At 42.3% G+C, this 24,647-nt stretch overlaps 1 protein-coding gene across 2 annotated transcripts in view; it reads right to left on the bottom strand.

Moving 5' to 3' along the window:
- Positions 1 to 24,647, bottom strand: part of NIM1K (NIM1 serine/threonine protein kinase) — a 340,964-nt gene that overhangs the window by 30,062 nt on the left and 286,255 nt on the right. For both annotated transcript variants that reach the window (XM_085640716.1, XM_085640715.1), the window contains exon 3: positions 15,599 to 15,867. In XM_085640716.1, the coding sequence (XP_085496842.1) occupies positions 15,599 to 15,867 (269 nt within the window). The remainder of the gene's footprint in view (positions 1 to 15,598; positions 15,868 to 24,647) is intronic.

The following is a 24,647-nucleotide window of genomic DNA, read 5'->3' as shown; positions in this document are numbered from 1 at the left end:
AGCCGGGGATACTTCTTTAGCCGGTCGGAGTCTGCTACCATGCATACGTACTCGTCACTGTCTTGTGATATGGGAGTAAGAGCTGACGATTCTCTTGAGGACGATCGTCAAGATCGATATGAACTTAGTGTTTGAGTGCTGGATCTCGACGAGCTCGTTGGACGAGCTCGTTGAGCGATCTCCTCTCCCTTGTACTGCCCTTGCGTGGTGACGAGACCCGGTACTTCGTTTGGACGACCCGGACTCTTTGCTGCAGGTTTGGAACACAGCTTCGAAGTGGTTGTCTTTCCCACACTGGTGACACTGTTGTCCGATGGCTGGGCACGGGCCCGTGGTGGGGTAGTCCTGGCCGCAGCGATAGCATTGTGGTGGTCGTTTCCGGGAGTTGCTGTTCTTATATCCACTGCGGGGTGAATTTGTGAATTGCAAGGGTTTCCAAGGATCCAATTGACGTCTTCAATCTGTTCGGGACTGTATTTGGAAGGCTTGTTCACGTTTCTCTGTCTTGCCAGTTTCCATCTTTTTTGCGTGTTCTTCCGCTTGGTCGTTTATTCGTGTGAGCTCCTATATGTCATCAAGCGAGTAGTGCTTCTTCAGCAGGCGACGGGGCAGTGACTCCGACTGGCACCCTTCAATGATTCGTAACCGAAGTGCGTCTTCAGTGCTAAAGTTGTCGAATTCACAGTATCGAGCTAACCGCTTGAGGCACGAGATAAAATCACCCATTGATTAATCTTTTTCTTGAGACGCAAGATTGAAGGTGTAGCGCTCATAGTCCAGGTTTCGTTTGTGGAGGAATTTCCTCTTTAGTGTTTCTCTCACATACGCGTATGACGCAGAGTTGGCCGGCGGTAGTACCTTAATGATCTGTCCGACATCCTTGCCCACTAGATTCCGCAAAGCAATGAGTTGTTGATCGGGGTTATTGACCTGCAAGCCCATCATGAAGTCCTCAAAGTCTTCTAGCCAACTTTGCCACTTTGGGCCCATGCTATTTCCGGAAGTCAGCAGCAGGGATTCAGGGGGACGCAGGAATGATACTCCCATTAGCATTGGTCCGGGCTGTGTAATATGCGCTGGACCAGGTCGTGCATTTTGCGAAGAATCCGATGTACAACTGACTCAGCTCCCCCTTCCTGTCTCAGCGGGCAGTGGGGTGTCTGGTAACGGAGAGGTGCAGTAAATCGCCGTGAGGTCGCAAGCTATCTTCTAGCTGAAACAGTGAGGCAAACTGGTGCTATGGCTGCATGCTGCATTGGGCATCTGGCATTAAGGCTTACCCCTGCTCGAGGTGGCGTTTCCTTCTTCCAAGCACCGGGGCATCTGTCAGTGATTGAGTGGCAGGCAATGTAGGGCAGGGCGGCGCACAACTTCAGCGCGATCCGCCGAGCGTGTTTGCAGTGGCACACAATAACGACCTGTTCACTGCACGAGCTGCAGCGCGTCGTCGGCATTTGCAAGTTCGAGGGGGGTGTCTCGCATCCTACCCTTGTTACCAGGTTTCATGTCGGGTGCGTTAATAGAAAGACGCCGACACCAGCTGCATTTCAACGCGTCTTTATTCTCCCTGTCTTCTGCCCTATCTGCCGTTTCCTCGCCCCGCCGTTTCCCCACCGTTTCTGGCCATGCCTGACCCTGACGTAATATGCCAAGTCAGGCACAGCGACACTACATGGATGACATGATTTCTTTCTTGGGGGCTTGAGATGAATGCATGAGGGTGAATGGCGAGTCACCAATGTTTTTTTTGGAAGGGAGGAATGCAGGAGTTTGGGGAGCGTAATAGAAGGCACCAGAAATATACTGGCCTACCAACAAAGGTATTTTATAGTACATAATGTAGTACTACTGTAGTACTCTTTTACGTAATCTTACAAAGATTTATGAATTGTTACAAATAGAAACAAACAGAAGGAACTCAGGGGGGACAATTGAGGTTGAGGAGGAGCCCAATAAGACTAAAATACAACATAAATGTAAGGATTTCTTGTAAGGATTCCATGCGCTATCTTATAACCACGTGCCCCTTTTCTTAATTCTGTGCTCTTTTAGAAGTTAACTAGGAGCATCTCAGAAGCTCATATGATCAATAGCATGAATTAAGGGAATGTTTGTAGTATTAAAAGTTACAATTTGTAACAGTGTGCAGTCGTTTGCCATGGCAGCCTTAAGTGTGGCAAAATAAATGTATAATTTGTCTACCATTGCAGGCACCCTGGGCGGGCATAACAATGACCATCATAAATAAAGTGGTGAAGTTTTACATTATTTTTGAATCAGGTATGGTATTGAGAAGTTTCTTTCAAAAGCATTATAACAAAATAAACTCATATTTACAATGCCACTTATGTAGATATCAGTATGCAACTATGTTAGATCTTTTGGTAACACTTTCACAATACTACATTTTGACACATTATATCAAAATTAAATATTTTTATACAGTTTTCAAACGTTCCTGGCTCACAAAAATTCCCACCAAGAGAACCAGTTTATTATTATAACCATCCATGCCTTCCAAGCTTTCACCGTCATGGAAGGTGGATAACACTTACTATTTTCATTATCCCATGAAAGTAACCTATTGAACATCTCTCGCCCCTTGTCAGGCGTCACGTCAGACTCAGAAGGGTGGAAAATACCACATCTAGACCAAATATTCTTTGATTCAGTCAACAGGGATAATCATAGGAAGGTGCTTCTTTCACAGGAAGACTCACAGAAACCGTAATGGCAGAGACAGAAAACTACACTTAGGATTTGGACTTTAATGCACCAGTTCTGTTGAGTTTGTGGTGAAGTCACTCTGTAGGAAAAGGGGTTAGTGGATTTATCAGTCACAATAAGCTACATAAGTAGGCTTACAAATCAACCAATATGATAGCCAGCTTTTCCTCTCTAGACCAAGCTAGTCTACCAATCCACTTAATAAGTCAATGGGATATATCATGTACAGCTTTGTAATGGGTGAACATGCTTTCTCACATCACTTCTGACGCATATTACGATAAGGAATTGTTTCTTACCTGTAGCCTGTTCTCTTGTTGGGGAATTTCTATTATAGTCATAAGCACTGAATAGTCCCGCCCATGTGCGGGGACCACGGAGCAGTTCTTCAATAAATCTTCTGAAGTGTGTAGTTTCGCCTTTCTTCAGGAAGGCCTGCAAAGAGACAGATTATGCAGCCTAGATACCTAGGCTACAATGCCAAATTCTTCATCATGAAGACAAAAAAAGGCCAGAATAAGGTGTATGAGGATAATTTGACATGATTTGCAAAAGGCATAAATATCCTTCACAACCCTTTTGTATGACAGAGATTAAGGAAAGCAGGACCGAGCAGCCTGTCTGTCTGTCATTATATGGCTAAAGAAGATCGCTAATCCTGCAAGCTGATTTTTACTGCTACAAGGAAAGTTGTCTTCCAAGAAAGGTGTTATAGGGTGTACCATCTGGCCTCCAAACTTCGATAGCAGGTCTGTTCTGCATGACAGCTTGAGATGTGGACGCTATGACCAGTCAAGAAGGTTCTGGGAACCACCATTAACTTGGCCACTCTGAAGCTACGACGATCATCTTGGCTTTGGTGTGGGACAGTTTGATCAGGACCGTCGAGATCATGGGAATTAGTGGAAAGGCACGGGAAATTTGCCAGACCAGTCAATCAATAGGGCATTCACCAGCGTCTCCAATGGTAGTACCTGGATGCAAAGTCACAACATTTTCTGTTTTTCTATGTTTGCTGCTGTGGTGAACAGGTGGATAGAAGGGGTGCTCCACATTTGGAAGATACTTTGAATGTCGTCGTCGTGCAAGACCCATTCGTGGTTTTCGTTAAGATCTCTGCTGAGAGTGTCTACCTGAACATTTTGGACAACCGGGAGCTAAGTTGCCCTTATCTTCAGTTTCCTGGCCAAGAGCCATTTTCAAATCATCTGGGCCTCTAGTGACAAGGCTCTGGATCTGGTGCACCCTGCTTGATGAGGCAGCACATGGTGATTGTATTTTCCATCTGGACAAGTAGGGTATTGGTCGTGAATGATGGGTGAAAAGCCGTGAGTGCTAGATGCAGTGCGGCGAGCTTGAGGATATTGATATGGTATCTCATCTCTCTCTGACACCATGAACCCTGAATCTGAAAGCAATCCATGTGAGATCCCAATCCAAGTAGTGATACATATGTCACTATGGTCTGCGAGGGGACCTGTTGGTGAAACGGCATGCCTTGTAGGAGATTGGTTAGAGAACCCCACCAATTTAGGGACTGTATCGCATGTATGGATAGCGTAATCCTGGCCTCCCAGTTGCCGGTCAGTTGATCTCACTGGTCTTCTAGACATTCTTGGAGAGGATGCATGTGGAGGTGAACATTTGGAGTGAGAAAGATGCAGGTCGCCATTGAAACAAGAAGAAATGATACTGCTCTTACTGTTGGATTAGGGATCTTCATGAGAGTCTGACATTTCCGAAGGATCGATAAGCCTTGCTCCTCTGAAGGATACAACTTTGCTTTAATGGTGCTGATGGAGGCCCATAGGTAATATAAAATCTGGACGGTTGTGGATGTGGACTTGTTGAGGTTGATGTGAAGACCCAGATGATAAAGGAGATCACAAATCCAATTGAAATGCAGTTGGGCTTCTTGAGAAGGTGACGCCTTTATGAGCCAGTTGTCTAGATATGGGTAGACGAAGATTCGGTGCTTTCCCAGATGGGCTGCCACCACAGCTATGCACTTCAAGAATATTTTGGGACTTCAGGCAAAAAGGGAGTACTGTGTACTGGTAATAGTCGAGCACCACAATGAATCTTAGAAACTTTCAATGCTTATTGGCCATGGGAATGTGGAAGTGTGCATCGTGAAGGTCGATAGAGCAGAACCAATCTCCCTGGTGTAATTGGGGGTAGATTTAATGTAAAGCCAACATCTGGAACTTCTCCCGCCGAATCCATTTGTTGCCGATATTGAGATCGAAAATGGGTCTAAATTCGTGTTTGTCCTTCTTTGTCACCAGGAAGTACCTGGAGTAAATTCCCTTTCCCCATTGCCTGTGGGGAAGGGCATCTTCTGCAAAAGAGTGTTGACTTCTGACCTTTGTTGCAGCTGAAATCTACCTGTGACCCAGTGAGGGGTTTGAACCCTTGTGGATAGAACTGATGTTGGGAGGGTTGAAATAATTTCTGTTGATCTTTTGGTTTTTTAAGACCCACAGCTTTTAGAGTGTCCATTTCAGTTTTCATTCTTGCTATCTTGTTGTTCGCATGGCTTCCAAAGAGCGTAGAGCCTGAGAATGGCAAGTTCTGAATGCAATATTGCACCTCTGGTTTGAGAGACGTCATCAGATCCAAGCATGTCTTCTTAAAGACACCCGTGAGGTACGAGCAGCTAGTAACAAAGAATCCCCTGCAGCCCTAATGATTTGATTCAAGACCATTGGGTCCTCATTGACAATTTCTATGAAATCCTCTCTCGGAAGATGTTCAGCGAAATGCTTGATGAAATCACACAGGGCCCGATCATATCTGCCCAAGAGAGCAGTAGAGCCTGCTGAATCCAGTTTTCCATGGCAGGTTTGAGGAGGCTGCAAACCAACTGAAGCAAAGATCTTGAGGATGTACCCTAATGTAGCATTTCTAAAATGATCGATGTGGAAGGAGAAGGAACTAACATCGTATTTATTTGAGAGACAAATGGGTTGATACACTTTTAACAACAAGGGTAGGTTACTCCGGTCTTTCCTTGCACCAACTGGGGTACGTTCCATAATCATGACTCTTGCCCTGACAGAGAATAGTTCCTTAATTGGTAAATGGCAGAGCATACATTCGTTGACTGACACACACATGACCTCTGTATGGTTACAATTCTTTGCCTTGACTGACTACTCCACGTAGCCAATTTCAAACAGTCATTGTCAACAAATACTGTCAGTACATTTAATATATGAACGTTTATCTTTGCTTGCATAACTGTAAAATTCTCTATGCCAGAGATTAGCAAATGCCCTTAGATGCTCCACTTAATGTTGAAATGTGTGGACTACTGTTGAAAAATTGTGAATAAATCCATTGTTTGTTTAAGCAAATTATTGAGCATATGCAACCATCAATGCCCTGTCAAACATTTTTGAGCCAAATGTTCTTCTCATTGAATGTAATCATTACTTTTGTCTTCAGTATTTGAGCCTGCATCATTCTAAGATATTAAAGCCTCATTGTGACCCATAATGCACCACACAATACATTTTTTCCCCATCCCTACTGTATGTTTTACTCTAAAACCTGCAAGTCTTTTTTCTGTGTAACTTCCGTTCCTATGCCGGTCTTAGCTGCTGCACGCTTGTGTGCATGTCAGTTTCATCACGCAGCGCTCCATTTAACCATGGGCGTTTCTGCGGTTGTCGGCAAAGATTACAGAATCGTGCCACTCGGCCAGCTGTCACAAGGTTTGTGCGCTCGGGAATTTTTTCCCAGCCCAGTCGCATTCCCATTTACCTCAACATTTTAGACTAAGATCGGGTTTTTCTCTCTCGCTGTATAGCTACAGCGATGCCTTAAAACACTTACTACGCCCAATCGGTACTTTTTTCGAAATTACTCTGATATCCAGGTATGCGTTTTTCCTTAGTTTCATTGGGATTTTAAGCAATTGTCTCCAATTTGAATTGCACATTTAGGATTTATTCCATCTTTTCACAGTTCGATGCCCCACGACTGATTTGTTCTTTCATTGGTGTCTGCCATTTAACCAAGTGTTTTAGCTGAAATCGGTCTGATTGCCAGGAGCAATCTCCTACCTGTTTCATTTCCTATTATCAGGTATGCTTGACCCGTTAATCCAACCTTTTGGGATGTTGCCATTCATTTGAATTGAGGGATATTTTTACCCAAATTTCCTCTCTAATACAATCCCCCCATTATTACTATAGGTAACTGATACAGTCTACCTTTGACTACCAGTTGGGCCATACCCCTGTTGTACTCACCTGAAGGCTTTAGGGTCTAGCTTCACGTGCGTCCTTCGATTTTTTTTAGAAGAACCTATGAATGTATTGTACACACCCGATGCATTGGCATGTTCCCACACACGCTAGGAACACACACTCACTCAGAATTTTCTTTCTGCAGGCTGTCCAGCTCATCACCCTGTCCTGAAGAAGACCCGTTTTGACATCCTTAACTTATGCTGCTTGTCAGGGTCGAAACGTCGACGGTTATTTGTCCATGCTTCAATTGGTCCCCTAGCACACAAACCCATGTAATTAATTTATCAAGCTAGGGACATTGCTACTTTAACTTGAAATTGGACCTTGTTCTCAATAGTGTCATTTGTAAATATATGTACAGTATCATGTCACCTTGTTGTATAATACACAGATCTCGCCACCTTGTCACTTCACTCACTATGTCACTATAATCACGTTCACATACGCCGTTTTATTAATTGAATGATCAGACAGCCTTTCTCCTTTTTTTTGTCATGGTAATTCTTGACCTTACTTGAATAAGTTGGAAACATAAAGTAAAATATTCTTTTCTTTGTGAACAACAACATTTTGTCCTTGTGGTTGTGTACGTTAATCACTTTTTTAAATGTTCAACACTACAAAGAAATTGAGTTGTTTGTAGCACATATGCCCAGGTTCTGAGGGATACTGGGTTACCCCATTGCTTTACATATACCTTCATAGATGTGGCTGCTGTGCTGCAGACTTTGCGGCCTGCTGAATCCAGTTTTCTGACCTCTTTATCTGGAGGAGAAGATGTTGATGGAGAGGTTGAATGGTATTTTTTAGCAGCCAAAATTACTACAGAGTCGGGAGGAGGAGAGGATCAGAAAACTAGAGGGTCTTGATCTGGAGGTTGGTACTTCTTTTGAAGCCTGGTTGGAGCAGACTTCACAATAGCTGGCGTCAAAAAGAGTTCCATGGCAGGTTTGAGGATGCTGCAAACCAATTGAAGCAAAGATCTTGAGGATGTACGCTAATGTAGCATTTCTAAAATGATCGATGTCGAAGGAGTAGGAACCAACATCAGTATGTTCAGCTTGTCCGCTACTCGGATTAGAACCTCATGGAAGATTGTAATGCCATCCACCAGGGAGACACGAGGCAGTGAAGTGTCTGTCAAAGTTGGGGAATATCGCCCTGCAGTAGTGGAGGAAGTATCAGTTTGGTGTCGATGAGATCGTGACCTTGATCTGGTGTGGTGAGACCTACGGTGACGTTGAGAATGTTGTGAAGAGTTGGAAGAGTACCTCGTTCAATGGCGGCCATGATGATGATAGTGGCGGCACAATCAAGAGCATGATCTAGAACTTGGAGGAGAAGAAGGCGATACTGGCAGAGGAGGCCCTTCTCATAGAGGAGGCACTGCTGGTGGAGGAGGTCCTGTTGGTCGAGGTAGTGGCCGCGGAGGCAGTAATGACTGTGTAAGAGACGACGAAGGTAGATGCGGAGACAGAGATGATGGAAGCTCAACAAGTGAGGGTGAATAAACTCTTGAATATTGTGAACCTGGAGAGGAATATATGATTCTCCTCTTTTTCCTTGTCTCCTGTGCGCTCCTCGACGTTGACCTACTATGACGTTTGGATATCGGTGCAGCCCTCAACGTCAAACCACTACTTCCTGACTGCGAGAAACTTCTCGACGTCAAACACAGTCGGTGAGTTGATTGCGTATGCCCCTTCAACGTTGACTGGGGTTGCCTTGACGACGAGCAGTGACGATTCCTCAACGTCGAGCCAGCTCTTGACGGCGAACCAGTCAGCACCATACCTTGCATCGATGTTAATCCTCTTGATGTGGACTGTGACCAATGTCATTTTTTGCCAGGAAAACGCTTCTTAGACCTTCCACATCCTCTGCAAGTTGAGAGCCCTGGTGGAAGAATTACAATCCCCTCACTCTGAGGTCCCATTGTAGCCTGTGCTTTTTGGTAGAGTCTCTTTTCAGTTCCCTGAAGGTAAATCTTTCTTTCTCTTGCAGATATGACAGGCGTCAGGTCAATGAGTTGAAGATAGGCAGATGATACAGATGTCGTAAGGGTCTGTTTTGTCCTTTTTCCCGCCACATTCAGGGCACATGTCAAATAATGAAGGTATTTTCTGACAAATAACACACTTTTCTGTCAAAAACCAACAGAAATGGGCTGGGAGAGATGAAAAACGTCAAGTAAAGGTGATATTTAGCAATTTCTAAAAACATTTTAAGAGTGTATGAAGGGATACTCGTGGTCTCTGGGTTCATAAAGGCACAGCCTCTTTTTTAGTCATATAATGGCAGCCTATGAGGCTACTCTGTCCTAAAAAAAGGGGCTGTGAAGGATATTTATGCTGTTGGCAAATCATCTCAAATTATCCTCAAATACCTTAATCTGGCCCTTTTTCGTCTACATGGTGAAGAATGTGTCCATTGTAGCCTAGGTATATAGGCTGCATAATCTGTCTCTTTCTTAAGTGTCTTTGCAGACCTTCCTGAAGAAAGGAGAAACCCCACACTTAAGAAGATATATTAAAGAACTGCTCTGGGGTCCCCGCACATGGGTCAGACTATTCAGTGCTTATGACTATAAATGGAAATCCCCTGCAGTAGAATTGTGTGTTACATACAAAGGTTTATGGAGTCTCTTGAACAATGTTCTCTGCTTCCTGTCAGGTGTTTACAATGAAATTACTTGATTCTTTCAGTGTCAATAATGCCCTGAAATAAATAAATTCAGGCTGCATTTAGCAGACAGCATAATGTACACACAATTAAAGTGGATCAGTGGAGAATGTTACTAATGTTACTAGAACAAAATGAAATATCTCCCTTTATTTTAACAGGTGGACAGACAGGTTATACAAGTTGTGGGGGCATGAGACACAATCTGTTGATGGAAGAGATTGGGGTGAAGCTGACATAAAGCTAAGTACTGGCTTAGGTCTGTATTGCATAATAATTCATGAAACAAAGGGAATGTTCCTTCTATGAAACACTTAAATACCACTTGAACTGCTTTGGAGCATTAACACTTTCATGTGGAAAAGTAGAAAAACAAATATATTGCTGTTCAACTCTCTGATCAACAATACATTTTGGGCTGAAAGTGAGCTCTTCATTTGAGGGATGATTTTTTCATCTCTGCAAACAAATGAAAAGCAACATAACTAAAAAAAAACAATCAATGAATATAACTTGTGAGTAGCATAATCATAACACATATATGTTTACCTTCATGATTCTGACTCAATTAATAGCCTTGAGTAGTTCTGCTAAACTATACTCACTGATGCGCTGCAATTTCCTTGTAAGCGTTACACTCAATGATGTGTCAGCGGGCTGTGTATGGTAGCAAGTTTTTCAGAATATTTTGTGAATTCCACTTTGCCAGTCATATAGCTAAATGACACGAAATCAATAATTGAATAGTTTTCATTCCCATATAACATATGCGATCACATGATAAAACCAAAGGGTCTAGAACTGATTTACTAGTCTAGTAATCCCTTAGGCTTAACTCATAATTGCTGACCAATTAAACAATATACATAATTACTGTTTCAAGCGCTGTTGTAAGCCCTGGTCAGAACACCAATTGTGGAGTCTATATGCTGGTCTATGAACATGTTGTTCAATATATCCTCTACAGTGTGCAGTCTTGCTTATTGAAATGATGTTGGAAAACATGACCAAGTGACAATAGTCTCTTTCCAGTACATGTATCATCCATAAATTTGTTGCCCAGCCACTGAGTTTAATTGCAAACAGCACTTAGGGCTTGATTATGATGGCGGTCGGACGAGTGTCCGACTGCAATCCTGTCAGGAACAGGACCGCCCAACTAGCTGGGATAAGGATGAGACCGCCTTCAAGAAGGTCGCAATCTGTATATTTTGTATTGCGGTGTGTGCTGCAGGCTGCAGTACAGGCCGCAGTCCAAAATAAACGTATTGCACATATCCCTGCACTTTGTGGCAGGCTGCATGCGGGGCCTGCCACATGGTGCAGGGATATGTAGGGGGCACCATATATATCAGAGGGCCATGAGGGAAAGGGGGCCTGCTACAGGTCCCCACGTCACTTTCCGCCTACCATTTCATGGCATGTTTACCACCATGAAACGGCTGGCGGAAAGGGACATTGTAATCCCTACGGCAGTGCCTGTGCAGGCACCACTACTGTTATAGAGACTGCAGTCCCTCCGAAGCACCAATGGGTTCTTTGAGCCCGTCGGATGCATGGCGGTCGGTATCTCCGCCCACCCTCCATCATATTGTGGCGGGCAGTCATGCAGAGTCCCATGGTGGACGGCCTGACTGTGGCGGTCCCACCACCATTGTACTGAGGCACTTATTTGTGATGCGGCAGTTGTAATTCGGTGTATACCTGTTAGTACACTTCAAAGTCTTCTGATTCATTGAGGCTGCTGTACTATGGTTCAAAGTACTACCTGGCACGTACAGTATTAATCTAAAAGTGCTCAGTTCAATCTTAGTTATGCATAAAGCGACTACAACTTTATTTTGCTGCAATGCTAAGCTAGAAATGATTCTGACTTGCCTTTGTAGGACACTTCCTAAACTTTCCACGATAACCAACTTAAGGCAGAACAAGTATGCATGCATACTGGTTAAATAAGACCATTTGAGAATTACTTGTCCAACTTTAATTCAGAGTGTTACCTAGCATGTAATAAACAACTCAATGTGCATGGACCAATGTTGAGTAAACATAAACTGTGTAAATCACTAAATGTGAACTAGTTAATGATTTGGGCTTACCATCTACAAGAGATGCTCCCCAATCCATCTATAATGTCCGGATAGGAGCTGACATGTGAGCTTGTTTAAATGAGCCTGCCATGCATTAAAATGTGTCTACTGATGCTGTTGATGCAGTGCAATTTAACATTTCATGCACTAGTGCAACACATTTACACATTTTCCAAAAACATGTTAATCAGTGGGCATCATATTAATTAGTGTTTGGTGGCTGCATTAGAGCCTCATAGTTAGCCGTATTATATCACTGTATTCGCTCATGCTAACTGTATTCATAGGTTGCCATCTATCCTCTCTTGGATGACACGGCTTGGGCCTCGGTCTCAATCACTCGAGTTGTCTCTTTAATAAATGCATTGCAAGTTTCATGTTTTTACTCTCCTCTGCAGATGCCTTATCAAGAAGTGCTCGTCAGTAATAATATAGTCATTGTTTATTATAGAGAACCATGAGATGTAGCATGCCTAATCCAATTTTGGCTCTAGATATTTAGCAAGTAGGGATGTGAAAGAGCCTCCTGTATCAGGCCAGACTGACTGACTAACTTCAGCATGTGCGTTCTTTGTTTGACTCTGGGAACCTGGGGGGGTCTACCTGCAACCAGAGAACTTCATCTTTGAATGCACTGTGCAGAGTGAGTCGGTGGGATGGAGCTTCCAGAAATTACTACTGTGTATTGATTGTCTATTTCTTAAAATAGTCAGCAGATTGTGACCGGACTTCACTGACAGAAGATCTTTCTCACTCTGCATATCCCCCTTCTCTACGGTGTTGAGCTTCACACTTGAATACCATTTCAACCAAGACAATCTTAATTTGGTTTCTATGATGCTGACACCTTCCTCTCTAAAATAATTCTCTTTGCTATTTTCAGAGCTATATATAGATAAGGTCTATGGAACCAACCTGCTTTATATTCTGTGCTTTTTATCTTGTTATATTTTGTATCCTCTTCTTCATAAACTACACAAACAGACTGCATGATTATATGGATATGTACTGACTTTGGATACATTGATTTTACTAAATGATAGTTGTTTGTAAACCTTTATGGTTTGTACTCCATCTTATCAGTTGTTATGGTGGAATCAAATTGGTTTCACTGTGTTTTAAATGTATTGCCAATGCTAGTTCCTTTCAAATGTTTTCAGCCGACAACTAAAGGTCCATATGACCAGTGGAGGCTCCTGTACAACGACTATATGAGAATCTTTAAGTACAAAAAAATCAGCTCCATCACTGTCATTGTGAGTGAGCACCATGTTGTCCAGTGGTTAAACTATCTTAGAACAGAGCTGAACTGAATTACATTATATTCATCATTTTCTCACTGCTAGTAAAAATATCGATAAAACTGTTCTAAAATAATCGATAATGATATTCTCAAAAGAGGGAATGTGGTGTTCTCCTGTGAATAATGGCTATTTTTTAGTGCTTAAAGAGACACCGGACAAACAAATGAACAGCCATCTTGCAAAGGTTATCACACTAATGTGAGCTATTATAATGGTTTTCACCAATATCTGCTTAAAACAACTTGCCATATTTGCAGGTTCAAAAACCAAAAGACACTGGGCCTGATTTATATCTTGGTGGTTTGTATACTCCATCGCAGCGGCACTGGAGTATACATACAGCCAATATAAAGGTCCACCTGCCTGATTTAGATACAGGTGGATCATAGGTTTAATCATGGTAGAGTGCTCTGTCTCTGCCATAATTAAACGATTCTGACGGCCCTGCAGAGTTAGGTGCAGTCTCAGGCAGACCTCTAATTCCAGCCACCTAACTTTGATGGTCAGAAGTATAGGTCAGTTTTCACTGCTTGTCACCGCCAAGAAAACCCTGGCGGTATGGGGAGATGACTACCACGGCAAAGGGGAAATTATATTTTTTATTGTCAAAAAGAAAATCCTGCTTTGGGATTTTATTTTAAGAGTTATGTTAAGCGCTTATGAGCAAACAAATATTGAAAAGGTGCCCTGACGCTGAGAGAGAAAATAGCTACTACATCAAGTTTTTAAAGTCTTTCTTAAATGCAAATTAATATTGATTTTTTTGTTTTAAATAAAAAGAAAACTAGTTTGGTGTAAGAGCCTTGCGCCAAACTATAAAAAGCTCTGACAGGAGCTTCCGTGACGGCAGTTCCTGAGAATGCTGTAGAAATGACAGCCAGCTTGGGTGTCTTTCCAAAATTCGATGGGTAACAGCTCCATTAGGGAGATTGAGTAATTTAAATCGACCCCATTGTTTCTAATCCTGGAAGATATTAAACAAACAAAAAATGATGTACCAAAGATTTATTCAGAGAGGGTATCCCAAAGAAGTGATAGAAGTAAAAAAAAAAAAAAAGAGTAGAAACTAAAACAAGATCAAAGCTTCCGAAAGATAAAGACATAACAGACAAGAAAGACTGGTATTTAGGTCCACATTTTCAACTAGTGGTAGGAAAATCAGAAAAATAATATTGGAACATTGCAAAATACTCCAGAGCAAACCAGATTTTACCGGTCTTGACAGTGCACAACCTTGGTTTTCTAAAAAACATCAAGGACAATAAGTGAAGAGAAAATAGCTAGAAAAAGATCTATTAAAGAAGAAAATCTGGTGGATTAAGAGACTTGATAGAGCTATTTGTACTGGCCTGTCAGATACAGATATTTTGAGCATGACATAAGATGAAATACAGCACGCTCCCACCAGAAGTCATATCATAGAATAGATCGAATCTTAACATCCATTAAGTAAGGCTCAATTATAAAGGCACATAAATTATCCATGGTTCATGTGAGGAGGTCACCACACATTCATATTAATCTTAAGGACTGTGCATGTCTGGTGCATTAGGGCACGTAGCATGTCTGTAACACTCCAAAATACGTACATATGTGAACAATCAGTTACCTTTTCAAGATGGTGGTTCGGTTTTGTGTAAGGTTTCTCCTTAAGCATTAATAAACAACAGTTATTTACATGAATCCACCACATTCATTCTTATTAGAATATAGAGGAATTTAGAATTTAGAACATTATTATCGATAATTTAACTAGCAACAAAAGAACTATAATAAATATAATGTAATTCACTTAAGTGATGTTTTGAGGTAAATTAAACACAGGGCAAAATAAATGGAACTCGCTCTATCCGACAGCATCAGCAAATACCAATGGAGGAGTATAGTATTTGTTCAATTGCCAGAAGGAATAGTATAAAAAGGAAAAAGAAATATAAGACGAAAGCATTAAGTCTTCAGGCACGTCCAAATGGTACAAAAAGAGTGACAACACTCATCCTACCAGGAAAAGTGCTGTTATGAAGTAGAGAACTAAACAGGTAAGGCAATCCATCTTACTACAAGCAGCCATTTTGAGTTTTTCATAAGGAGGAAGCTTCTAGTAAGGTGGGATTGTTAGGATGCTTACGGGAAATACAGCTCTCTTAAGATGATTAAGGGAAATGCAATTTTGGTCAGATAGGGGAATCCTACTCTTTTAAGAAAGACGGTAAGAATGTACTGAGAGGCCACTGGCAGCCTGAGAGGAATGAGACTGTAGCACAGTTTTTACATTCATACCATTTTCACTGCTAGAATGGTTACTCTATCCTTATCGCCTGGAGTAGAAAAAAGTGTCATAATTTACGCTGATCAAAGTGGGTGGGAGGTGCTTGAGCAAAGTAGGTATCATATGCAACTCTGGTTTATGAATACTTTCGTCTTTAGCCCTGCTAATAAAGCATTGTTTGCCGTCTGTGTTATCAAAAACAGTGTACAACAGATTCTGCTTGGGATTGGTAACTGGGCATTTCCCCAAAGTTGTACAAAAACATACCATATGTTTGACAGCAGACACAATCTGTGAGAAGATAAGTTTACTTTCGGTTTCTGATAGCTTTCCATCTGTGCTAATTTTGGCAAAGAGCTCCCCACCAGCCGCATATTCCATCACGAGGTGCAGTTTGGAGAGTGTCTCAACAACTTCATAGAGTCTAATGACATTTGGATGATGCAGTTTCTCCATGCTAGAAATCTCACGAGACAGCAGCCGTTGAGTCTTTGTGTCCAACTTTGTCTTGTCCAGTATTTTAATTGCTACTTTCTCTAATAAAAACAAAAAAAACAGCACATCATGATTCAATTGTTAGAAAACACACATAATAATCATTTTTATAGTGGACATTAAACATAATCAAGCATTAATCCCAAACTGTAAGCTCATACCCTGCCCCCAACATGAGCTTACAGTTTCAAATGGCCTTTCGGAGTGAAACCCACACTGCATAAGCTGACTCAAGAGGTGGCACCACGGTTATTAGCTGGGTTGTTTAAAAGAAAACATGAAATGTGATGTAATATGTGAGGTTACAAGCAGTGCCTGGCGGGTGCAAGTTATAGTTAGCTCAGTGAACTGTAACTGGTGAATTTGAGTGTTTGTATTTTAAACATTCGTTTTTGTAGTATTTGTACATCTATATTTAACATTACTTTAAAATTTTGTTTTTTCAGTGAATTTAGTTTTTTTTACCGCAAGCTAAAGTCTCATTACCTTTTACAACTATAACATCACTCTAACCTTTGTTTTTTTCAGTATATCAGAGGTGTTTTTCAATATAAGTTAAGATCTTTTTACCATACCTAACTATACTGTCAGTAGAATGCCTCAGCAGGACCCACTTCATATGCTTAGTGTAGAATGTGATCTTGCGATTCCTGGATACAAACCACAGTAGATGCAAATCTAATCAAACATCTAATAAAATCATTCAGTTTTTAATTATTATTAATTTCTCTTCCCTGCACATCCAGGCATAGTTAAGTGTTGTGATTCTAATAGGCTTATGGTAAATGTGCAGAAAAAATATATTGATCTTTACTAAGTGAATGAAGACATTTGTTTGGTTTCTTAATAAAGTTTCACTAGAACAGGTCAACATATATGAGTATTTCCACAGATCTACATACTGGAGCTGGAGGTAGCCCTAAGCAATAGTTACCCATTGTTGAAATGCCATTTTGAGTCTATGCAAACATACTAACTTGCATGTTTTATGGTCTTTTATCAGCTCGTCTGTAATATTTTCCCATACAGAGAAAGGTTTGAAATTTACTCCTGACAAGGGCAGAATTAAAACTTCTTACAGGGCTGGGGAAATAAGTGGTTGGTGGGAGTGTGAACTTGTTACTGCTCCACAGATTTCTACATGAGCAAATCTACTAATGCATATTTGCTCGAGCTAAAATGCAGTTTGATTTGATTTTAGGGTTTATATAGAGCTTGAATGCCCGGGGGAGTCTTGGTGCTGGAGCAGACAGGGTATGTGAGGCCTGGACGGAATTCATTCAAAATCATCGGTGAGAGAACAGCCAGGTTTTGACTTGTTTCCAAAAAATTCGGAAGTCAGAACAGCGTTAGATGGCTAAAGGTAGAGCATCCCAAAGTGTGGCTACCTTCAACAGGAAACTCCGGCAGCACCCAGGCCATGAGCTTTGCTCTAGGGATAGATAGTAGCCTCGCTTCCGAGGATCTGAGCTTTCTGATAGGCGAGTACCAGGCTAGTTTACTACGGAAAAAGCAAAGTCCATAGTGTTTTAAACTCTAGGCGATTTGCTATAGGTAGCCAGTGTAGGTTGATCAAAGTTTGGGCCCTAATTTATGTTTGGTAATTTCAGCGAGAAGTCTCGCAGCCGCGTTTTGTAGTATTTGTAATTTTTGTAGAGACTTCTTGCGGATCCCAATAAATAGCGAATTTCCATAATCCAGCTTGGTCAGAGAGGTAAGGACCAATCTTTGGAGTTCTTTTGATATGAAAGATCTGATTTTCTATATCATTTTTAGCGTGTAAAATACTGAGGAAGATAGGCTTTTATTTGATGATCAAAGTGAAGTTTGTCATCGAAAATGATTCCCAAGTGTCTCTCTTTTTGGGCTGGAATAGGTAAGGGTCCCACATTGCGGGACCACCAGTCAGGAGACCATACGGATTTGTTGTTACCGAAGACTAACACCTCAGTTTTGCCTGAATTTAGCTTTAGGCAATTCGTTTTCATCCATTGATCAATTTGCGTCATACAGGAGCAGAACCTAAGGTCCGCCTCAGCTGAGTCTTTCAGGATAGACACCACAATTTGTGTGTCGTCGGCGTAAGCCACCACCGAGAACCCCAGGGACTTTATCAGTTTCACCAAGGGTGCAACGTACAAATTGGAAAGGGTGGGGCTCAGTGAAGAACCCTGCGGCACCCCACATGGCAAATTAAATTGCTCAGATGTGCAATTGCCCAGAGCAACAAGGTTTCTTCTGCTTGTTAAGAAATCTTGTCGTAGGGGCAAGGCAGCTCCTCTGATTCTCATGGCCCTAAGACGATTAATCAATATAGTATGGTTAACCTCGTCAAATGCCGCCGAGAGATCAAGCAGTATCAGGACGGTTTGGTCCCCTTTATCCAAGGCCCATCTAATCTCTTCAGAGGCGGCAAGTTAAGCCGTTTCCTTGCTATGCTCCTTTCTGAAACTGTATTGTGAAGAATCCAAGAGATTATTATTTTCAATACAGGTCATTAATTCAGCATTTAGTGCCTTTTCAAGAATTTTGGCGGGGAAAGGGAGCCTCAAAATAGATCTCTAACTGCTGGGTTCCAGGGAATCCAAGTTACTTTTTTTTAATATAGTGAGGATAGAAACCATCTTCCAATCAGTGGGGATGCGTCCTGTGTTGATCACTTTATTTAATATTAGTGTGAGTTTCCTCGAACAACTTGGAGCTAAATTAATGATTTTAGGGGGGCCAAGGGTCAAGTGGGGACCCTGATTTGCAAGCCATGATAAGTTTCATTACTTGCTCTCTGTCAAGGGGGGGAAACCTATCAAGGATTGTGGAAGAATTGTTTTACAGAGTCAATAGATACTTCCTTATGGTTTTGATTAGATGAATCAAAAACCTCCTTGACTTTATCTTGGAAAAAACTGGCGAAGTTGTCACAGAGGGTTTGATTCGACGAGCTACCTTTTTTTTGCCAATTTTGATAGTTTTGTTATTGTTTTAAAAAGTTCTTTGGACAAAATTTCAACTGACAATCTTCTCGGTGAAGTATTTAGTATTCTCCCTGTGTATCAGAGATTTGTACTCCAAAATGGCTTTTTTTTTACAAGTATCTCTGTCAATCAAGTCGTAATTGGTTCTCCACTTTCGCTCCAGTCTCCTACAGGTTTGTTTCTGTGACCTTAAGGTCTTTGAGTACCAGGGTTCAGACGGGGTACTACTATTTCTGCTTTTTCTCGGGAGCTAGGAGGTCCATGGTCTCCTTTATCCAGATATTGTATTTAAGGGCGACTATCTCCACATTGTCATCCACTATGTTAGTTGAGGGACAAGTGTTTATCAGAATGGCATTAAGGTCCTGTGAGTTTATCATATTCCAATATCTGGAATTGGGAGTGTCAGCTAGAGACGCTCTGGCCGCATTATGTGACTGAAGGGGGCTAATAGAAAAGAATATGGCCTTATGATCAGACCATGCTAAGGGAAGAATATCTGTGACAACTAAGGAGGGAATGTCAGAGAAAATCCCATCCATGTGTGGGGGCTTCAATTTTTTGATCAAGGCCTATGGTCTTCATAAATTCTGACAGATGGATAGTATCCCGGTCGTTATCATTATCAAGGTGGAAGTTAAAATCACCTAAAGCTAAGTAGTTTGAGCTTGCACGGTTGTAAGGTTTTTTTCATCTTTGCCGTTTAACCAAAATCAGGTAATTATTGTCTCTCCTAGCGGCGGCCCTCTTCCCGCTTTGTGCTCCCTGTCATTACTCACCCCAGCACTCCTTTTTGGATTACACGCTGGTACTCGCTCGTAACCTGCACCATCACCACAGGTATGCGGCATTAATTAATTTCTTTGCCGTTTTCCCTTCTCGAATTGATCGCCCCTTCTAGTTGCCTTTTCTGTGCTCCACCCTGTCCCCTGGGGACACTACTTCTGCCCCTCATTACGCTTCTAATACTTATCCCCTACTATTATGCCCTTCCTCTTCTCCCTCACCCTTACCCCTTTTTCTCCCCTCTGTACAGCACCGCCTGAATATTCCAACCCGGTCCTGATGATGATCCAAAATAAACTGGATCGAAACGCCGTCGACCTGTCAGCACAACTGATGGCGCAGCTTTTTCTTATGGTTCTATGAACAACTGAACATTATTCCTTATTGTTAATAATTGAGACCAGAACCTTTGTTTTCACTTCACTTTGCGCCGTCCCCTGCTGATCTCACTTTGTCACGTGCGTCGCTATTCCTTTGTGTCACGTACACATCCGAGCACCAAGTACAATTTCGGGTTGTTTATGCCAATTGATTTTGCTTGCAGTGCTGCTACAACTGTAACATTGTCCTTTTCATTTAGGTTGTTTACCCCTTACTTATTAATTGTATCCAATACATGATGCCATGTGCAATTTTTTCAAAATTTACCGTTTGAGAGTCTCTCTTTTCTCGATTGCAATGCTTTATACATGCATCTTTAACTGCTCTTCTTAAATGATACCAGTTGAGATTTTTTGTTGTTTCTTGCACACTTACCCTAGTCTCAACAAGGTTTATGGGTTATTGCTCCTGTTGTTTATTACAAGATTGTGAGCAGCTGCTTAGCTGCGAGAGTAGGTCGCTTTGAGATCCACTATTCTTTACCAATTTACTTGGTTTTTTCTCTTCTAGTCATACATTTGTCTATTAGAATGTCTAGGGAGACTCCCTCCTACTCAGAAGATTACATCCAACGTTTAATTGGTGGCCCTTCCCTCCTCTCTGGGCCCCCCCTTTCTACCACCCCTGTTTCTACTCCTAACTCCCCCCGTCTCCAATTTGATAAACTTGAAAAATTAAGAAAAAAACAAATCAGAACTGAATTACACGCCCGTATGCTCACAGAATATCTGAAATCAGGCGTAATACCACTTGGCCTGCAAATCAGAAATATTCCAGCGATTTTCACTGAAGACCCCAAATTCCGTACCAGTTTCAGCCATCTTGCGACCACCTGCTCGCGCCACTGGATGGTCTTAGGCATTGATACTGCCATCGAACATAGTCGCTTGGAACTTGAGGAAATTGCTGAACTAGAGAAACTCATCCTAGCTGATACAACCTGTACAGACGCTAAAAACCTTCTTGATAAAATCAACTCCACCATCTCCACTTTCAATACCTTTGAGCTAAATAAAAAAGTCACTAAAATCCAGAAGGATATCAAATTCTACAGCGTCGACAATACTTACCCCTACCCTAGAGAGGAATTCTACAACACTCCCTACATCCCACCCAGAGCCCGCAACTGGGGCAGGTGTCGCAACAACCAGCGCGTTACTTTCTCTGATTCTTCCAACACATCCCTGGAAGACACAGACGGGGCTGAGACTCCAAGTACTTCTAGACCAGTCCCACGACCACAACCCCTTCTACCACAAGGTTTATTAGGGCCAAGCCGCGGACGTGGCCATACTCAATCACGTATCAAAACCAACAGGAGAGGAAGGGATCAACACGGCTAGTCCCCTCGGTTAGATATCAATAAACAATGAAGCCAGTGTAAAATAAGGGGGCACTCTAATCAATGTGGTACATCAATCAATCGAGCCACGAGCCTCAGATTCCCTGTGAACCGTTATGTTCATAGGAAGTCAGCTTGGCAACATCAGAACAGTACCCAGTGGGTATGAAAAGCCCTCACTCACCAACCTGGTTGGTGACATGCTTCATCATCGGGCTTCCACTGGGACGACCGAATGTCATCCCAGTGTGCTGCAATCTCAGTTAAATCCTGAGATTGGCTCTTGAAATCGCTCAAGGTGGTGCAATTCCGTCGTAAGCGGAGATATTGTCCGTAGGGTAGATTTTCCCTTAATGGACGCGGGTGAAAACTGGTGAATTCAAGGAGATTGTTTCTTGAGGAGGTCACACTATCCAGTGTGTTTCTTTTTGACTTTTCACACATTAGCCCTCGGCTGGGTGTACCTTAGAGCGTGCACACCACCGGGTCTACGCACATCCCCCTCTGGTCCTGACGAATGCCTGATTAACAATCTGTGAGGCAGAAACATGTTGACCGCCATGGAGTGAACCAGGTCTTTTATTTTTTTGACCCTCACTCCTTTTTATTTCTTGCCTTTTAAGCAAAATTAATAAAGTTTCTTTTTTGACTTGATTGGTTATTTTAAATTCACTTTCCCCACACAACCAACCCAGCTCCGCAGTAACCTGGCGTTGCAGCACACTGGGATGACATTCGGTCGTCCCAGTGGAAGCCCGATGATGAAGCATGTCACCAACCAGGTTGGTGAGTGAGGGCTTTTCATACCCACTGGGTACTGTTCTGATGTTGCCAAGCTGACTTCCTATGAACATAACGGTTCACAGGGAATCTGAGGCTCGTGGCTCGATTGATTGATGTACCACATTGATTAGAGTGCCCCCTTATTTTACATTGGCTTCATTGTTTATTGATATCATACTCAATCACGACCACGGTACAACCGTCAGTACCAACATCAATTCTCAGGGGAAAGACAAACCCGCAACAGATATTACCAATGGGGACCTCCACAATAACTCAATCCACCAACACTATCATCTCCACCTCCCCGGATCCACATACCATACCTATTTTCAACCTATCAAACCATACTCTCACCCATGATGAAACCCAGATACTTAGCAGAGGACTCAGTTTTTTACCTACTGAACGTACTCATTTTTTAGACTTACAATCCAACCACCTCACATTTTTCCGTCGCATCAGACTGAAACAGTTTTTTTCTGACAAACCTCTCAACCCCATCCCCTTTTTCCCCCGTTTTCACCCCCTTCCAACTTCAACCCTCCTTCTTCATCCATGCCAGCTGAAATACTAGCTTTCGAACATTTAGTCCTACAGGAAATAACTGACCTGGAAGCCCGTTTTGAATATGTCCCATACAACATACCCCTATCCGAAAAACAAGCTCTTACCAACCTTACAAACAATGTGGAACTTACCATCAAACCAGCGGATAAAGGTGGTGGCATAGTGTTGATGGATAACAACAAATATGACCTGGAAATAAAAAGACAGCTATCCAACAACAATCACTATCAACTACTCACCAAGGATCCCCTACCGGTTCTCAGAGACAAAATACTAACCATCACAGAGAGAGCAAAAGCCCTTAACATCATATCCCCCAAAGAATTCAACTTTTTAAATAACCAATTTCCCCGCACACCTGTCATCTATATACTCCCTAAAATCCATAAAGATTGTACCAACCCCCCTGGCTGCCCCATTGTGTCAGGCTGTGGTTCTATTTTAGAACCCCTTGGAAAGTATATTGATGCCGTTATTAAAGAATTTGTGCCTACTACTGACACCTACATTAAGGACACTATGGATCTCATCCTAACCATTGAGGATAGACACTTTGACAACAACACCGAGCTAATGGCAGGGTTAGACATTGAATCCCTTTATACGAATATCCCTCACTCAGAGGGGCTTCAAGTTATAAGAAATTTATTGGACACCAGACCGTGTCCCGCCTTGATTCCCACAGACTTTGCCATGGACTTACTTCAAATTGCTCTCGAGAATAACTATTTCCTATATCGTGACTCTGTCTATCTACAAGTCAAAGGTGTCTCCATGGGCGCTTGCTTTGCTCCAAACTTTGCGATCCTTTATGTCCACAACCTGGAGAAAACCCATATTCTCACCAACACCAACCCATTTCTTAACCACATCTCCCTTTGGCGTCACTATATTGACGACATCCTGGTCTTCTGGAAAGGCACCACAGACAATCTTGACCAATTCATGGTGTGGTTAAACCAGTCCCAACAACACCTCAACTTTACTTGCGAGACAAAACCCAATGACCTCCCTTTCCTGGATGTTACCATACACGCTGAAGATGGTAAAATTGGCACTCGCCTCTACCGCAAACCAACAGAACGTAATACTCTCCTTCAATACTCCAGCTACCATCCCCGAGCACTCCGGGATGGCCTCCCGTATGGGCAGTTCTTACGTATCCGTAGGAACTGTAAGTGGCGAAAAAATTATTTCCTTAAATCAGATATCCTAATACAGAAACTCAGAGATAGAGGATATCCCAAACGCCTTTTGAACAGAGCCCGCAAAAGAGCTTGGTATTGCCCACGTGAACTACTTCTTACTCCACAGCCCAAAAAAACTATGACCAGAATTCATTTTTTCTCTAAGTTCAGTCCATGCAGCAATACGGTTTCTAAAATCATCAAACGTAATTGGCCCTTACTCAGACACTTAGACAACTTCAAGGAACTTCCCATATTCTCGCACCAACGGGGCAAGAACCTGGCCACACACCTGGTCCACGCCATAACATGGCCCACCAACACCAGTGAAACAAATACCATCACTGCATCCTGGGGCCTTCCCCCGACCATTGGACACTACAAATGCCAAAATTGTTCAGTATGTAACCTCACACAAAACACAAAAGAGTTCAAAACTGGCAACAAAACTTACACGCTCAAAACCTTGACCAACTGCAGATCTCAGAACATGATCTATGCCATCAGATGCCCATGCAACCTCACATACATCGGACAAACCACCCAAATGATTAAACAGAGGATCATTCAACACAAGAGTCGAATCCATTGTAAAGTACTGACTGCTCCCCTTGTGACCCACTACCTTGAAAAAGACCACAATGCGACTGACATTTCTTGGCAAGTGGTAGACCAACCTACACTACCCCACCGAGGCGGTAATATCAAAGCATTACTGAACAAAAGTGAATCTAAATGGATGACCATCTGCAACTCCGTTAACTCTGGGTTAAATACAATTGATGAATGGAACAGCACCA

Source organism: Triturus cristatus, chromosome 2_1 (genome assembly GCF_964204655.1).
Source record: "Triturus cristatus chromosome 2_1, aTriCri1.1, whole genome shotgun sequence".
In the NCBI taxonomy this organism is placed as follows: Eukaryota; Metazoa; Chordata; class Amphibia; order Caudata; family Salamandridae; genus Triturus; species Triturus cristatus.
The sequence above is the reverse complement of the archived record's forward strand: the minus strand, read 5'-3'. Positions and strand labels throughout refer to the sequence as shown.